Source organism: Pelophylax lessonae (assembly GCF_965119305.1).
Source record: "Pelophylax lessonae genome assembly, chromosome: 2".
NCBI classification, from domain to species: domain Eukaryota; kingdom Metazoa; phylum Chordata; class Amphibia; order Anura; family Ranidae; genus Pelophylax; species Pelophylax lessonae.
This window is the reverse complement of record NC_138769.1, coordinates 8,359,661-8,377,686: the sequence shown is the minus strand read 5'-3', so window position 1 is coordinate 8,377,686 and position 18,026 is coordinate 8,359,661. Positions and strand designations below refer to the sequence as shown.

The window sequence follows — 18,026 nt, the reverse complement described above, 5'->3', positions numbered from 1 at the left end:
TCAGTGAATGGTGGGTGAGGACACCGGCCCTCTCAGTGAATGGTGGGTGAGGACACTGGCCCTCTCAGTGAATGGTGGGTGAGGACACTGGCCCTCTTAGTGAATGGTGGGTAAGGACACTGACCCTCTCAGTGAATGGTAGGTGAGGACACTGGCCCTCACAGGGAATGGTGGGTGAGGACACTGGCCCTCACAGGGAATGGTGGGTGAGGACACTGGCCCTCTCATTGAATGGTGGGTGAGGACACTGGCCCTCTCAGTGAATGGTGGGTGAGGACACTGGCCCTCTCAGTGAATGGTGGGTGAGGACACTGGCCCTCTTAGTGAATGGTGGGTAAGGACACTGACCCTCTTAGTGAATGGTGGGTGAGGACACTGGCCCTCTCATTGAATGGTGGGTGAGGACACTGGCCCTCTAAGTGAATGGTGGGTGAGGACACTGGCCCTCTCAGTGAATGGTAGGTGAGGACATGGCCCTTTCAGTGAATGGTGGGTGAGGACGCTGGCCCTCTCAGTGAATGGTGGGTGAGGACACCGGCCCTCTCAGTGAATGGTGGGTGAGGACACTGGCCCTCTCAGTGAATGGTGTGTGAGGACACTGGCCCTCTCAGTGAATGGTGGGTGAGGACGCTGGCCCTCTCAGTGAATGGTGGGTAAGGACACTGAACCTCTTAGTGAATGGTGGGTGAGGACACTGGCCCTCTCAGTGAATGGTGGGTGAGGACATTGGCCCTCTCATTGAATGGTGGGTGAGGACACTGGCCCTCTCAGTGAATGGTGGGTGAGGACACCGGCTCTCTCAGTGAATGGTGGGTGAGGACATGGCCCTCTCAGTGAATGGTGGGTGAGGACACTGGCCCTCTAAGTGAATGGTGGGTGAGGACACTGGCCCTCTCAGTGAATGGTGGGTGAGGACGCTGGCCCTCTCGGTGAATGGTGGGTGAGAACACTGGCCCTCTCAGTGAATGGTGGGTAAGGACACTGGCCCTCTCAGTGAATGGTGGGTGAGGACATGGCCCTCTCAGTGAATGGTGGGTGAGGACACTGGCCCTCTCAGTGAATGGTGGGTGAGGACACTGGCTCTCTCGGTGAATGGTGGGTGAGGACACTGGCCCTCTCAGTGAATGGTGGGTGAGGACATTGGCTCTCTCAGTGAATGGTGGGTGAGGACACTGGCTCTCTAAGTGGATTATGAGGAAGAAGGACATCAGCCCTCTCAGTAGAGAGTGGAGGAGTAGGACTGGGCTTTCTCAGAGGGGAAGGATGATATAGACCTTCACAGTGGAGGGTGGTGGAAGAGGACATATGTACTCTCACTGGATGGATGGTGTGGAAGGAGGACATAGATCCGCTCTTTGAAGGGTTGGGGACGAGGGCAATAATCCTCCCAGCAAGGGAATAGAGAGAAAGACGTGGTTTTTCCCAGTAGAGTATGGAGGAGGAATACATGGGCCCTTTTAGTGAATGGAGAGGGATAGAGAAGTGGACTTTCAGAAGAGATTGAGTTTGGAGGATATTCTGTTGTGTAGACAGGGCCAGCTTTAAGGCAGGGCAAAAGGGGCAGCTGCCCTGGGCCCCATCATTGTTGTGGGGCCCAAAGCAGCTGCCTCATACTTGCCAACTATCCCTGTTTAAATTCCCTTAAAGTTTTAGTCCCATAGCTGCCAAGCTCTGCCCTATTGCCATGTACAGATGACTCACCTGCAGACCCTGTGTTTACCTGTAAATAACCTGCAATGATATGTAAATTGCGTGACATTAATATGTAACTAGCCGCGGACCAGCTGCATTGATATGTAAATAGAGGCAGCATTCATATGTATATCATGACACCCTGAGGTCATATCCACCTTCACTTCTGTTGAATGCTGCCCACTGGGGAGGTAAAGGGGCATGTTTAAAAGTCCTGTCTAAAACTGAGGTCATTAAGCCCACCATGAGCCTGTTCTGCAAAGGTCAGCAAATTGGATGGGGAACCTTTTTTTCAAAATATCATGGTGGCACAGCACCATGAATTTTGGTGGATGTGAATACGCACATCTCAGCAGATGCGTGAAGGTGTCATTAACAATTAATGCCACTGCTGTGTACCAGGCGAAGGGCAGCACATTTCTGTGGTGTCAGGAAAGCAATTTTGCATGTTTTCCTGACACAAGAAATGTGAATGCAGGCTAAATGTCTCAGTTACATTGGTGGTCAGTGTAAGTCTTCTCATTACATTGGGGCTTGGTGAAAAATCCTTTCATTCACACTAGTGGCCTGTGTAAATGTCCCCTTACTTTGGTTGTCAGTGTAACTTCTTCATTACATTGGTGATCAGTGTACATTTCCCTTTACAGTGGTGGTAAGTGCAGAATTGCCCTTACATTGGTGGTCAGTGTAAATCTCCCCTAAACATTGGTGGTCGGTGTAGAATTGTCACCTTACATTGGTGGTCAGTACAAATCTCCTCAACAATGGTTGTCAGTGTAAACTCCCCCTTACATGGAGGTCATTGTATATTCCCCATTACACTGGTGGTTGGTAAAAATTCTCCTATTACATTGGTGTCAGTGTAGAAATCCCTCTTTATATTGGTGGGCGGCATAAAATCACCCATTGTATTGTGGTCAGTGCAAATTGCCCCTCACATTGGTGGTCATTGTAGATTCCCCCCTCACATTGGTGGTCAGTGTAGAATCCCCCACTATATACAGTACTTGCCAAAGATTTCCTGCTTTGCTCTACATAATTCAGAATTTGCCACAGTGTACTGCCTCCTAACTAATCCCATCCCCCCACCACTGCCACTGATCCCATCTACCCCTCAGCATTGCCACTGATCACCCCCCTTCCCCAGCAATGCCACTGATCCCAGGAATATCCTAGTATCCCTAGGAGTTTTCTATCTATTGATGGGTCCCCTCACCTCCCCAGTCCATGGTGTGCAGGCAAGCAACCAATCAGTGGGCAGTAATGATGTGCACCAACCTCTTGCAACCAATTATTGACTGGTAAGGATGTGCAGTAACCTCTAGCAACCAAATAGTGAGCAGTACTAATGTGCAGTAACCTCTAGCAACCAAATAGTGAGCAGTAATAATGTGCAGTAACCTCTAGTAACCAATTAGTGAACAGTAATAATGTGCAGTACCTCTAGTAACCAATTAGTGAGCAGTAATAATGTGCAGTAACCTCTAGTAACCAATTAGTGAGCAGTAATAATGTGCAGTACCTCTAGTAACCAATTAGTGAGTGGTAAGGATGTTCAGTAACCTATAGCAACCAATCAGTGAGCAGTATTATTGTACAGTAATCTCTAGAAACCAATCAACAAACAGTAGTCATGTGCTGTAACCTCGAGCAAATAAACAGTGAGCCATAGTTTATTGGAGGATAAAAGGGGCAACCAAATAGTGAGCAGTAATAATGTGCAGTAACCTCTAGTAACCAATTAGTGAGTGGTAAGGATGTTCAGTAACCTCTAGAAACCAATCAGTGAGCAGTATTAATGTACAGTAATCTCTAGAAACCAATCAACAAGCAGTAGTCATGTGCTGTAACCTCGAGCAATTAAACAGTGAGCCATAGTGTGCCCTGTAACCTCTAGCAGTCAGTCAGTGAGCAGTAATGATACACTGTAACCTCTGGCAACCAATCCCAATTGCTGCCTGATCTGATTAAGTAAACTGATTTTGAGTCTAGCTGCTGTTTATTGTGTATGTCTCAGAGAAGGTGGAGAGCGAAATTGCATGGGGGGGCCCAAGAAAATGTTTGCCGAGATTCCAATCAATATTAAAGATGGCCCTGTGTGTAGAGAAGGGTATTTCTCATGATTCCCTCCTGTATATGCTATTCATCCCATTTTTTGTATTTTCGACCTGTTGTTATGTACTGATCTTGAGATTGCTCCTAAAGTGTTTAAATACCATGTGCAGCATATGCTATTTTTTTGCTTTTCAGCTTTTTCTGTTCTGCTTTTGTTTCTTTTTGTAAATAAGACTCTTGAATATTTCCCCATCTGTATGTTCCCCATCATTGCTTCACAATCTCTGCTCAGCTATTGGATGATTTATTCACATAATTCTGTCATTTTATATAATCTTTGGTGGCTTCTGTTGAGGTCGTGGTTTAACAACCTTGTTTCCTGTTTTCACATTGAACTTCCCCTTTATTGATAGCACTCAGCAAGGAAGACCTGCTCTACCCTCATAGTGTATATGAAGGGCTCATAGTGCTGCCTGTGAATGTGCATAATAGGTTATATACAGTATAGGGTAGAATGTCATCACCCAGTACTTGGGGGGTTGGTTTAGGCTGACCCTGAAGAGAGGGACCCATAAGGATCACTCTCGAATCACCCAGTCAAATCCAAGTGGATCTCACCCAGCCACATCCAGTCGAATAAAGAGTGTCCCCTCCCTGGAGGCTTGCACCCTGGGAGGTTCTGCGATGGAGATAGAGGGGTACTGGGTTGGGGGTGTATAGGATATGTGGGTCTGGTGGCCCCAAGTAGAGATCCTTTACCGTTTAGACATCATTCAGAACAAGACCTACAGTCAGTGATATATGCTGGGCATTATATAGCTTACTTCAGGTCAGAGACAAGGGGTGGGCAGGAGGAAAAGTGCCCCCAGCACTGACAGCCACTATTGCCACTCAAACATTCCCATTCTTCACCACATAAGCCCTCAGCTGACATGAAAAATATACTGTGCATGTGCAGCTACCTTCCGGTTGCTCGAAAGCAAGCAATTTTCAATGCATGTGCAGTGTACCCTCCATGCCAACTATGGGCAGCTGGAGCCAGGTGTGATGTTCAGGTGCACTTTTAATGCACTTGGTGTTTGTTTTTGGGGGTTGCACTGCAGGCTCAAAAAAATAAAAATAATAGTAAGGTTAAAATATGGCTGTATATAATGGGGGTGGACAGGGTGTGTATGGCGCGTACAGTATCTCACAAAAGTAAGTACACCCCTCACATTTTTGTAAATATTTTATTCTATCTTTTCATGTGACAACACTGAAGAAATGACACTTTGCTACAATGTAAAGTAGTGAGTGTACAGCTTGTATAACAGTGTAAATTTGCTGTCCCCTCAAAATAACTCAACACACAGCCATTAATGTCGAAACCGCTGGCAACAAAAGTGAGTACACCCCTAAGTGACAATGTCCAAATTGGGCCCAATTAGCCATTTTCCCTCCCAGGTGTCATGTGACTCGTTAGTGTTACAAGGTCTCAGGTGTGAATGGGGAGCAGGTGTGTTAAATTTGGTGTTATCGCTCTCACTCTCTCATACTGGTCACTGGAAGTTCAATATGGCACCTCATGTCAAAGAACTCTCTGAGGATCTGAAAAAAAAGAATTGTTGCTCTAGGCTATAAGAAGATTGCCAAGACCCTGAAACTGAGCTGCAGCACGGTGACCAAGACCATACAGTGGTTTAACAGGACAGGTTCCACTCAGAACAGGCCTCGCCATGGCTGACCAAAGAAGTTGAGTGCATGTGCTCAGCGTCATATCCAGAGGTTGCATTTAGGCATCTAGATGTGGTGAAGACGACTTTCTGAAGTCCAAACTGAGCATCAGAATGGGGAAGAAAGGGGATTGAAGTGGCTTTGAACGTAGCATGGTTGTTGGTGGCAGACGGGCTGGTCTGAGTATTTCTGGGATTTTCAGGCACAACCTTCTCTCGGGATTACAAAGAATGGTGGGAAAAAGAGAAAATATCCAGTGAACGGCAGTTGTGCTGAGGAAAATGCCTTGTTGAGGTCAGAGGAGAATGGGCAGACTGGTTCCAGATGATAGAAAGGCAACAGTAACTCAAATAAGCGCTCAATATAACCAAGGTATGCAAAATACCATCTCTGATTGCACAACACAACCAACCTTGAAGCAGATGGGCTACAGCAGCAGAAAAGCACACCGGGGGCCACTCCTGTCAGTTAAGAACAGGAAACTGAGGCTACAATTCACACAGGGTCACCAACACTGGACAATAGAAGATTGGAAAAACATTGCCTGGTCTGATGAGTCTGGATTTCAGCTGCGACATTCAGATGGGAGGGTCAGAATTTGGTGCATTGATCCATCCTGCCTTGTATTACCGGTTCAGGCTGGTAGTGGTTGAGTAATAGTGTGGGGGGGGGGGGGGTAATGGTTCAGGCTGGTGGTGGTGTAATGGTGTGAGGGAGGGGGGGTAATGGTTCAAGCTGGTGTTGGTGTAATGGTGTGGGGGAGGGGGGGTAATGTTTTAGGCTGGTGGTGGTGGTGTAATGGTGTGGGGGAGGAGGGGGGGTAATGGTTCAGGCTGGTGGTGGTGTAATGGTGTGGGGGAGGAGGGGGGGGGTAATGGTTCAGGCTGGTGGTGGTGGTGGTGTAATGGTGTGGAGAAGGGGGGTAATGGTTTAGGCTGGTGGTGGTGGTGTAATGGTGTGGGGGAGGGGGGGGGGGGTAATGGTTCAGGCTGGTGGTGTAATGGTGTGGGGGAGGGGGGTAATGGTTCAGGCTGGTGGTGTAATGGTGTGGAGGAGGGGGGTAATGGTTCAGGCTGGTGGTGGTGGAGTAATAGTGTGGGGGAGGAGGGGGGGTAATGGTTCAGGCTGGTGGTGGTGTAATGGTGTGGGGGAGGGGGGTAATGGTTCAGGCTGGTGGTGGTGTAATGGTGTGGGGGAGGAGGGGGGGGGGGTAATGGTTCAAGCTGGTGGTGGTGGTGTAATGGTGTGGGGGAGGAGGGGGGGTAATGGTTCAGGCTGGTGGTGGTGTAATAGTGTGGGGGAGGGGGGTAATGGTTCAGGCTGGTGGTGGTGTAATGGTGTGGGGGAGGAGGGGGGGGGGGTAATGGTTCAAGCTGGTGGTGGTGGTGTAATGGTGTGGGGGAGGAGGGGGGGTAATGGTTCAGGCTGGTGGTGGTGTAATGGTGTGGGGGGGTGTAATGGTTCAGGCTGGTGGTGTAATGGTGTGGGGGAGGAGGGGGGGTAATGGTTCAAGCTGGTGGTGGTGTAATGGTGTGGGGGAGGGGGTAATGGTTCAGGCTGGTGGTGGTGTAATGGTGTGGGGGAGGAGGGGGGGGTAATGGTTCAAGCTGGTGGTGGTGGTGTAATGGTGTGGGGGAGGAGGGGGGGTAAGGGTTCAGGCTGGTGGTGGTGTAATGGTGTGGGGGAGGGGGGTAATGGTTCAGGCTGGTGGTGGTGGAGTAATGGTGTGGGGCAGGGGGGGTAATGGTTCAGGCTGGTGGTGGTGTAATGGTGTGGAGGAGGGGGGGGGGGGGGTAATGGTTCAGGCTGGTGGTGGTGGAGTAATGGTGTGGGGGAGGGGGGGTAATGGTTCAGGCTGGTGGTGGTGGTGGATTAATGGTGTGGGGGAGGGGGGTAATGGTTCAGGCTGGTGGTGGTGGTGTAATGGTGTGGAGGAGGGGGGGTAATGGTTCAGGCTGGTGGTGTAATGGTGTGGGGGGGAGGGGGGTGGTGGTTCAGGCTGGTGGTGGTGGTGTAATGGTGTGGAGGAGGAGGGGGGTTAATGGTTCAGGCTGGTGGTGGTGGTGTAATGGTGTGGGGGAGGAGGGGGGGTAAGGGTTCAGGCTGGTGGTGTAATGGTGGAGGAGGGGGGTAATGGTTCAGGCTGGTGATGGTGGTGTAATGGTGTGGGGGAGGAGGGGGGGGTAAGGGTTCAGGCTGGTGGTGGTGTAATGGTGTGCGGGAGGGGGGGTAACAGTTCAGGCTGGTGGTGGTGGTGAAATGGTGGAGGAGGGAGGTAATGGTTCAGGCTGGTGGTGGTGTAATGGTGCGGGGGAGGAAGGGGGGGGGGTAAGGGTTCAGGCTGGTGGTGGTGTAATGGTGGGGGGAAGGGGGGGTAACGGTTCAGGCTGGTGATGGTGGTGAAATGGTGGGGGGGAGGGGGGGTAAGGGTTCAGGCTGGTGGTGGTGTAATGGTGTGGGGGAGGGGGGGGTAACTATTCAGGCTGGTGGTGGTGGTGAAATGGTGGAGGAGGGGGGGTAATGGTTCAGGCTGGTGGTGGTGTAATGGTGCGGGGGAGGAAGGGGGGGGGTAAGGGTTCAGGCTGGTGGTGGTGTAATGGTGTGAGGGTGGAGGGGGGGGGTAAGGGTTCAGGCTGGTGGTGGCGTAATGGTGTGTGTGTGGGGGGAGGGTAATGGTTCCGGCCGGTGGTGGTGTTGTAATGGTGTGGGGGGGGAGAGGGGGGTAATGGTTCAGGATGATGGTGTGGGGGGGGTAACAGTTTAGGCTGGTGTTGGTGTAATGGTGTGGGGGGGGGGTAATGGTCCAGGCTGGTGGTGTAATGGTGGAGGAGGGGGGTAACGGTTCAGGCTGGTGGTGGTGTAATGGTGTGGGGGATGGTTTCTTGGCACACTTTGGACCCCTTAGTACCCATTGATCATGGTTTACCCACCACGGCCTACCTGAGTATTGTTGCTGACCATGTCCATCCCTTTATGACTACAGTGCCCCCATCTTCTGATGACTCCTCCCAGCAGGATAATGCACCATGTCACAAAGCTCCAATCATCTCACCACTGGTTTCTTCACCATGACAATGAGGTCACTGTCCTCCAATGGCCTCCACACTCACCACATCTCATCCAATAGAGCACCTTTGGGATGTGGAGGAACGGGAGATTGGCATCATGGATGTGCAGCCGACAAATCTGCAGCAACTACGTGATGCCATCATGTCACTATGGAGCAAAATCTCCAACACCTTGTTGTATCTATGCCACCAAGAATGAAGGCAAAAATAGGGTCCAACACACTACTAGCAAGGTGTACCTAATAAAGTGGCTGGTGAGTGTAGGTACACAATGTATATATACAGAGCTTTTTTTCTCGGAGAATAGGTGCAGGAACTCCCCCCTTTTGAGTCACCCCTTGTCTACACCCACTAACCACCTCTGAGCACTGTTCCTTGGTTCAACCCCCTACCCACCTCTGAGCACTGTTCCTTGGTTCCACCCCCTACCCACCTCTGAGCACTGTTCCTTGGTTCAACCCCCTACCCACCTCTGAGCACTGTTCCTTGGTTCCACCCCCTACCCACCTCTGAGCACTGTTCCTTGGTTCAACCCCCTACCCACCTCTGAGCACTGTTCCTTGGTTCCACCCCCTACCCACCTCTGAGCACTGTTCCTTGGTTCAACCCCCTACCCACCTCTGAGCACTGTTCCTTGGTTCCACCCCCTACCCACCTCTGAGCACTGTTCCTTGGTTCAACCCCCTACCCACCTCTGAGCACTGTTCCTTGGTTCCACCCCTTACCCACCTCTGAGCACTGTTCCTTGGTTCAACCCCCTACCCACCTCTGAGCACTGTTCCTTGGTTCCACCCCTTACCCACTTCCCACGCTTAACAAAAAACCTCACCCAGCAACAAAAGATTTATCCCAGCAACATTCAAGCCCCTCCAGTAGTAACTATGGCTCTCCCAGCAACCAGTATCATTAGATAAGCCAACAATAGACCTCTACCTTAACAACATAAGACCCCCCAGTAACAATAGATTCACCAGCATCAACAATAGACCGTCGCACAATAACAGATCCTTACCAGTGACAATAGATCCTCAAGCAGCCAGCATCAAGAGACCCTCCAACAAACCCCACAGCCCTTGCTATAACATACATTCAGTGCTGGAGGTTCTGGAGGTGCCGGAACTGCGTTCCCCTACGTTCCTGCTGAAAAAAAGCCCTGTATATAGCTATATGGTCCTGTGTTGGGCTATGTGTATGTAGGGAGTGTATATACAGCTATACTGGGTCTGTTGGACTCTATATACTGTATGTACTCCGTGTATATACAGCTATACTGGGTCTGTTGGACTCTATATACTGTATGTACTCCGTGTATATACAGCTATATAGTCCTCTGCTGGGCTCTCTATACATACGCTGTATATATACGCCATGCAATGTCGATTGTGGTACAGTCTGGCTTTATAAAGAGGAAGTGTGCAATATCCAGTATACAGTGTGGCTGGTAGTGGCGTATAGAGAAGTATATACAGTATGGTTCTTCATCAGTCCCTCCTTCCCCTGTACACTCACCTGGGCACACCGAGCTCCAGAGTCCGCAGAGCAGCAGGAGGACACAGGACATGGAGCTCTCCATCTTCATACTGCAACGACTATTTACAAGCTTCACCTCCCCCACCCTTCCTGTGCTGTTGTCTTACGAAAGTGAAAGAGTAGTAAATTAGATACGCAGAGCACAGACAATATATCCTGTGATGTCGCTGACTCTACATGTATTTCATAGTTGGAAAAAAAAGGGAACCAGTCAGAATTCCTACCTCCGATATAAGAATAATTCACCTAGACGATTTTGATCTTGAAAATATAAACATTATACATATATATAATTAGTAACTATATGTGAACATAAGATCTTTCAATCGGATAAACATTTACTTAAAGGGAAACCTTTTATTATCAAAACATAAATTATATGAAATGAAAATTTAAACGGACTTGTATCAACAGATGCGATTGGACGCATTTAGGATCCGATCTGGGGTAATACAGACACATATGTGGATATACCAAATCGAAGAAAACTATCGGCAGTAGCGATTGAACAGGTGTATGCTCTAATTGGCAACACTCGTCCAATGTAAATTGTAAGTGTAAAAATCTACACCTACCCATGACTGAATCACACAAACACATCTGCACACCCACCCTAATCAGTACCATATTCTTTCAGGATGCGGCTCAGGTTCTCGCTGTTCTAAAGGGATAAACATAATCACACATGGAGAGAAAAAATAGATGTATGCATATATACTTTTTCCTATATACCACATTGAATAAAATCAGTGGTATTTACTACGAGATTATTAATAAATGTATCTGTATAATTATTACAGAATTGGTGACTACTACCCTTGACAAAGGCTCAAATGAGAGCCGAAATGCGTTGGGTAAAAAACGCAGGAGAAACTCTCTGACAAGACAGAGATCTATCCTAAACAGTCACAATATATACACTTGTCACACATCTCTAAACTATCTACACCTCTTCACCCGGGTCTATAACCCTTCACAATTTATTATGTACTTCGTATATACACCATTCGATACAAGACATTAAATACCTGTCTTATTTTACTACTTTGTATTGATACTATTATTATCACTTGCCTTTAAAGTCCCCACCCATTTAACTTGGCTTGAGGTACCAACCCAGAATATAAGAATAATTCCCCTAAAACTCGCTCTGCCAGAGAATCACCGTCTCTTTATTTGGCCTATCAGCCTTGAGCTTTATTATGACATTTTTATGTTTTTATTGGAGTCGGCATTTTGGCATCTGCCATCCAATCTCTAAACATTCCTCATCTCCTCTGAGATTGGCCCATAAGGGGGCCTTCTGGATGAGACTGAAACAAATGCCACCCACAAAGGATCCTAGGCAGAAACCGACACACCTAGGGGACCTCAGCAGAGATCAACATGCACAGGGGACTCTGGAGAGAGTGGCACACACAGGAGACCCTGAAGATAGTATGGCACACATAGGGGACCACACACTGAACCCAAAGGACAGCTCATGGAGAAAAGTTAGCATGCATGACAGACCCTGGGGGTAATTGGGATATGCAGGGGACCCTGGAGAGGGATCAGCACCTAGGGAGAACCCTTGAGGGACCTCATAACATATAGGAACCCTTTGGGGAAGTTGGAACATATGGGAGACCCCAGAGAAAGCTCAGTACACAATGTTGATGCCAGAGAGACTATGGCACACATAGGGGACCCTGAAAGGACTTTGACACACTACGGATCTTATAGAGAGCTTGGGACACATTTGAGGCCCCATTATAGGCTGAGAACGTTTTTAGGTCACATTGGAGACCCCAGCGAGAGCTTGGGAACCATTGGAGACCTTAGAGAGAGCTTAGGACCCCAGAGAGAGCTCAGTATACATTGAATACCCCAGAGAGAGTTCGGGACACAATGAACAATGAAAAACCCCAAAGAGAATGGAACACATTGGGGACCTCAGATAGAGATTGGAACATACAGGAGACCTCAGAGAAAGCGAGGACACATGGGAGACCTCAGTGAGAGATTGGGACACATGGGAGACCTCAGAGATTGCTTGGGACACATGGGAGACCTCAGAGATTGATTGGGACTCATAGGAGATCTGAGAGAGAGCTTGGGACACATGTGAGACCTCAGAGAGAGCTTGGGACACATGGGAGACCTCAGAGAGAGCTTGGGACACATATGAGATTTTAGAGAGAGATTGGGACTCATAGGAGATCTCAGAGAGAGTTGGGCCACATTGGAGACCCCATAGAGAGCTTCTAAAACAATATTGGCTCCAGAGAGATCTTGTGACTGTCCCTCCTTGTCACTTAAGTGACAGCTCTGAATCTGGATCTCATCTGGTACCACGGAGGAAGTACCATGGATCTCATCTGGTACCACAGAGGAAGTACCATGGATCTCATCTGGTACCACGGAGGAAGTACCATGGATCTCATCTGGTACCACAGAGGAAGTACCATGGATCTCATCTGGTACCACGGAGGAAGGTGTCCTGCGACCAGGGCCTTATGAGTACAGGGATCCTAGAGACTGTTGCTGTTAAAATCCCACTCTGGGTGCAAGAAAGTCAGCCGGGTAAAGCTAAAGGGGATACTGGCTAGTGTCCTGAAGATACAGAGGTGTACGTTTATGAAAGGGTGAATTTTTTTCTCTGTTCACTTCTCTGCAGTTCTCCGGGGAAATTTATCACCTCTGGCACCCTTTTTATGAAGCGGAGAACTTCAGTTCTCCCAGGGTGATCAGAGGAGAACTGTTTTCTCGGAGATCTGTGTAGAAGTGAATGGGAGCGCCTGTAATCTCGTGAGACAAAGCGAGATTACCGTAGTATGAAAATCACAGGCGCTCTTTAACCACTTTACCGCTGAGTACCGTAGTACTACGTCGTCAGACACTCCCCTTGCGGGCGGCGCTCGCGTGCCGCCGAAAGGCTCGCTCCCGCTGTTTTCAGTCACAGCGGGAGTCGGGCCAGGGGAGGAGCAGCGGCGATCGCCTCTGCTCTTCCCCGATCGTCGGGGATCTAGTGTGGAGATCCGCCCGCCTGTGTAAACACAAGCGGGCTGATCTCCCAAGTGACAGGCAGGGTCAGATTGCAGTGTTCAGCATAGCTGAACCCTCGATCTGTCCTTGTGTCACACAGTCACCTCCCCCCACACACGTTAGTAAGCACCAGGCATACATTAACCCCTCCCTCTCCAATAAAATTAACCCCTTCCCTGCCAGTGTCATTTTTACAGTAACAGTGCATATATATAGCACTGATTACTGCAGTAATGTCACTGGTACGCCAAAAGTGTCAAAAATGTCAGTCAAGGGTCCGATCTGTCCGCCGCAATGTCGCAGTCCCGCAAAAAAAATCGCAGATCACCGCCATTATGCGTTAAAAAAAAAAACACCAAAAATGACAAAAATCTTTCCCTTTGTTAGTAAACGCAATAACTTTTGCGCAAACCAATCAAAATACGCTTATTGTGAATTTTTTTACCAAACATATGTAGCAGAAAACAAATTGGCCAAAAATTTTAAAAAATTTTGATTTTTACATTTTTTGGGGGGGAATTTCATATAAAAAAATGTGAAAAATATTGTCGTTTTTTCAAAATTTATGCTCTTTTTTTTGTTTATAGCGCAAAAAGTAAAAATCGCACAGGTGATCAAATACCACCAAAAGAAAGCTCTGTTTGTGGAAAAAAAAGGACGTAAATTTCGTTTGGGTACAGCGTCGCACGACCGTGCAATTGTCAGTTAAAGTCACACAGCGCCGAATCGCAAAAAGTGGCCCAGACGTAAGACAGCAAAATGCTCCGGTGGTAAAGTGGTTAACAAGCAGTGATAAATTATCACTGCTGAGTACACGATCCCCACTAATGTTAATAAATAATAGTCCCCTTACATATATATATATATATATATATATATACACTGAATACACACGCATACATTTTATATATATACATAAATATGGCAGGGGGACATGATTACTGTGTTGGGGGGTCTGAACGAGGAAGGAAGTCGATAATCTTCGTTTTTCCCCCTCAGTTCTCCCCCGATTCTGTCTTCACTCCCCGCTTCACAAGCTCCAGGCTGGTGAACCCGGTGTGAATTCTGGCACAGATCGCCAGTGAAGTGCGGGGATCGCAGCTTCATAGCCTGGCTGTTTCTGTGTCAGTCAATGACAGATTCTCCTGTGAAGAGATGATCAGCGAAGAACGTGTTCTCCGCTGATCATTTCTGTTTCATAAACTGAGAATGATCGGAAATGAGCTGTGATCGGCAGGATCACTGCTCATCTCTGTTTCATAAAAGGACACCAGAGTTCACTGAGTCTGCTGCTAACACAAGAAAAAGACCTATTCTTCCCATGCAAGTTCTGTATGGTTCAGCAGAAGATCTGCTATTCGTTTCCACTAAGAGAGGCCAAGTGAGAGTTGTCCTCACCTATTGAATTTGGAGTATCCCACTAATCCCCTGAGGATCATCTGTATCTAAATGTGACAAAGTCAGAGGAGCTGGTTGTGGATTTGAGAAATAGAAAGCCACCAGTGACCCCAATCTCCATGCGAGGAGTGGATGTGGATGTAGTAGTGAGTTACAGTACAAGTATCTGGGGGACAAATAGATAATAAGCTAGTCTGGAGCAAGAACAGTAAAGCCCCGTACACACGTAGCGATCGTCGGCCGACCGATCGGCCGTCTTTTGTCCGGTGCTGTCCTGTCGGTTGAAAACTGCAAAAGACTGCACACGAATTTTGTCGGCCAACAGCAGCCGACTGCAGAAGTGATGTCATGTGATGGTTAACTTTCCGTGTGTTTTTTCTTCTCTGAGCATGCCCAGTCTTGCAAATCTGCTGATTGTCGGTCGAATTCTGTACTGACTGGCGAACAATCGGCCGTTCTGGTGACGGCCAACAAATATTTTAAAGTCTGCACAACAGATTCTGTTCGGCCGAAATGCGCTGTCGGCTGTCGGAAGCATCATACTAACAATATATAGCAAAAATGTAGCGCTAATCTTAAACTGTCTACACAGAATGTCTTTACAACTTTGGAGGAGAAACAGCAGTCCTTAGGTTATCCACATACAACACCCCTTGACGACGTCAGTCTCTGACGAAACGCGCGTCGGGTGGAGCTTACGGCGACGCACGCCACACGTGGAAGGGACACGGCGGCCATTTTGATGGTGGGATGCAGCAGCATCCAAGTCTAAAGTGGAGAAACTTGCAACGCTCTCTAATAGCGGCTATCCAGTAAGTTCTTTTTAATCCTTTGGGGCCAATAAAGTATTAGCAGTATACACTATGAGGCGGTGTTCTGTTTCTTCTTTTGGGGACCCCATGTGGAGTGGAGATTGCCTGCTATATTGATCTATTCAAGGAGGGAGCAGTGAAGGATCCCGGTTTTCCAGGGCTCAGGCACCATCAAGCGGTTATGACCTTTGTGATGAGGGTCACCTACATTTGGTAAGGACCAGTGTGTGCGGTGTCTGGTGGTGGTATATTACTGAGGATCTTCACTATCCAAAGATTTTTTTCACATCATTCTATGTGGATAACTTAAGGACTGCTGTTTCTCCTCTGAAGTTGTAAAGACATTCTGTGTAGACAGTTTAAGATTAGCGCTACATTTTTGCTATATATTGTTTTGATCTTGCATTTCTAAGATTTGTGTTGGCTGCTTTTCGTCTTATATGTTATTTGTATCATATTTTAGCGCAGCAATATCCTGTTATATCATCATACTAACAAGCCTACAATCGGCCGATCGGTCGGCAGCCGAATATTTGCGGCCGACAATCGGTACGTGTGTACGGGGCTTAAAGCGGAGTTCCGGGCACAGGAGTCATTTTTTACTAAACATACCCCCAGGACAGTCAGGGCTAGCACATTCCACAATGGCTAGCCTCTGATCTGTCCCGGTTCGCACTTACCTTTTAGAAGAAATACTTACTTATAAAATTTCTTTTCCAGCGTTGCCATCTCTCTTGTGGGCAGCTGAAGCCGGCGCGGCCCTCTTCTGTGTCTTCTTCCGCGTTTTCTTGTCCCAGAATGCGCCTGCACCGGCCCCTCTCGTCACTTCCGGTGCGGCGCCGCATTCCTCCACAGCTTCTGGGCATGCCCAGAAGCTGTTTAGCAGGGGAATGCGGCGTCGCCCGGAAATGACGAGCGGGACCGGTGCCGTCGCATTGATTCCTGGGAGCTATGACGTTCAGCTCCCAGGAATCATAGCGAGACAGGAAGTGACGGGGTGAGCCGTGGCTCCGAGGGAGGAAGTACTCTGAGGTGAGTATCTTCGATCTTCATCTTCGAGTGCCCGGAACTCCGCTTTAAGGCACTCTATAGGAAGGACCAGAGCCGCCTCTACTTTTCGATATCTTTTAACATCTGCCGGACGATGCTGAAGATGTTTTATGAGTCTGTGGTGGCCAGCGGAGGAGGCTTTCACAAGTGTGTAAAGACCCTTATTTAAGTATTCTGATTTTGATTTGCATTCGTACAAATTAATAGAAATAAAAACCCGACAGGGGCCCCAACCCTTCCATACTCCATCCAATATTATATATAGTGTAAGATTGCAGCCTCCCCATACTAAACTCTACTTTACCAATAAAAAATAATCAGCCTCGTTTTACCCACTTGCCAACCAAGCGCCGTAGTTTTACAGCGGCAGGTCGGCTCTGTTACAGGAAACGACATACCTGTACATTGCTTCGTGTAGCAGATATTGGGGGAGCGCGTGCGCCGCCAGACACGTGTGCATGCGCTGATTGGCCAGAGAGGGAGCAAATCAGCGCGTCCGTCGGACGTGATGTCCGCTGGCCACCTGTGATTGCTCCCCATAGAGACAGAACGGCGGTCTGCCAAAGTAAACACAGCAGACCGCTGTTCAACACAGAGATCCTCTTATTTAGGAACACAGATCTCCCTGTTCATTCAGCGAATACATCCCCCACACAGTTAGAAAGCACCCCCTAGGAGAACACATGTAACCCTTTGATCGCCCCTGATTTTAACCCCTTCCCTGCCAGTGTCATTAGTACAGTGACAGTGCATATTTGTAGCACTGATCACTGTATTAGTATCACTGGTCCCCTCAAAAATGTCAGTTAGGGGTCCGATCTGTCCGCCGCAATGTCGCAGTCCCGCTAAAAATCGCAAATTGCCGCCATTACTAGTAAAAAAATATATAAATAAAAATGACATAAATATTTGCCCTAGTTTGTAGACGTGATAACTTTTGCGCAAACCAATCAATATACACTTAGGCTCCATGTACACGGGACGCTGGAAATGGCCGTTTAGGAGCAGTTGGGCGTTTTTTTCAGAAGCCCCTGAACCCATCTACATTTTATCTTATCTGTCCATGTACACCGGGTCGTTTACAGTCATTTGCAGGCAGTTGCGTTCAGGGACTGTTTTTAGAACGCAATTATTTGCGTTCGAACGTGTGTTTCCCGGCGTTTCAAACCTTAGCCTTAGGCTCCATGTACACGGGACGTTGTTAAAAGTCCCTTTGAATTCTGGAATTTTTAGGACGTTTGAAACGTCCGTTCAGTCGCGTTTGTACCCGCGTTTAGCGGGCGTTTTAGCAGCGTTTGCGGGCGTTTGCGTTTAGAAGCGTTCCTAGAGGTCAAAAAAATTATTCCCCTTTAAAATGGAAAAACGCGAACGTTAAACGCGGGTCATCGCGTTCAGACGCGTTCGGACGCATTTGTGCGTTTGAAACGCCGGGAAACACACGTTCGAACGCAAATAATTGCGTTCTAAAAACAGTCCCTGAATGCAACTGCCTGCAAATGACTGTAAACGACCCTGTGTACATGGACAGATAAGATAAAATGTAGATGGGTTCAGGGGCTTCTGAAAAAAACGCCCAACTGCTCCTAAACGGCCATTTCCAGCGTCCCGTGTACATGGAGCCTAATTGTGATTTTTTTTTTTTTTTTTTTTTTACCAAAAAATATGGAGCAGAATACAAATT

General features: G+C 48.1%; 1 protein-coding gene and 1 pseudogene across 2 annotated transcripts in view; one reads left to right on the top strand and one right to left on the bottom strand.

Annotated features, from left to right (window-relative positions):
- LOC309546592 (uncharacterized protein) overlaps nucleotides 1-10,112 on the bottom strand; it is a gene marked incomplete at its 3' end in the record, with an annotated part of 44,340 nt that extends 34,228 nt beyond the window's left edge. The window contains exon 1 of the mRNA XM_082246340.1: nucleotides 10,038-10,112. Coding sequence (XP_082102466.1) covers nucleotides 10,038-10,107 — 70 coding nt within the window. The 5' untranslated portion in view covers nucleotides 10,108-10,112. The remainder of the gene's footprint in view (nucleotides 1-10,037) is intronic.
- The window catches only part of LOC309545902, a 1,177,957-nt pseudogene that overhangs the window by 453,046 nt on the left and 706,885 nt on the right, over nucleotides 1-18,026 (top strand). The gene's annotated exons all lie outside the window — the stretch shown is intronic.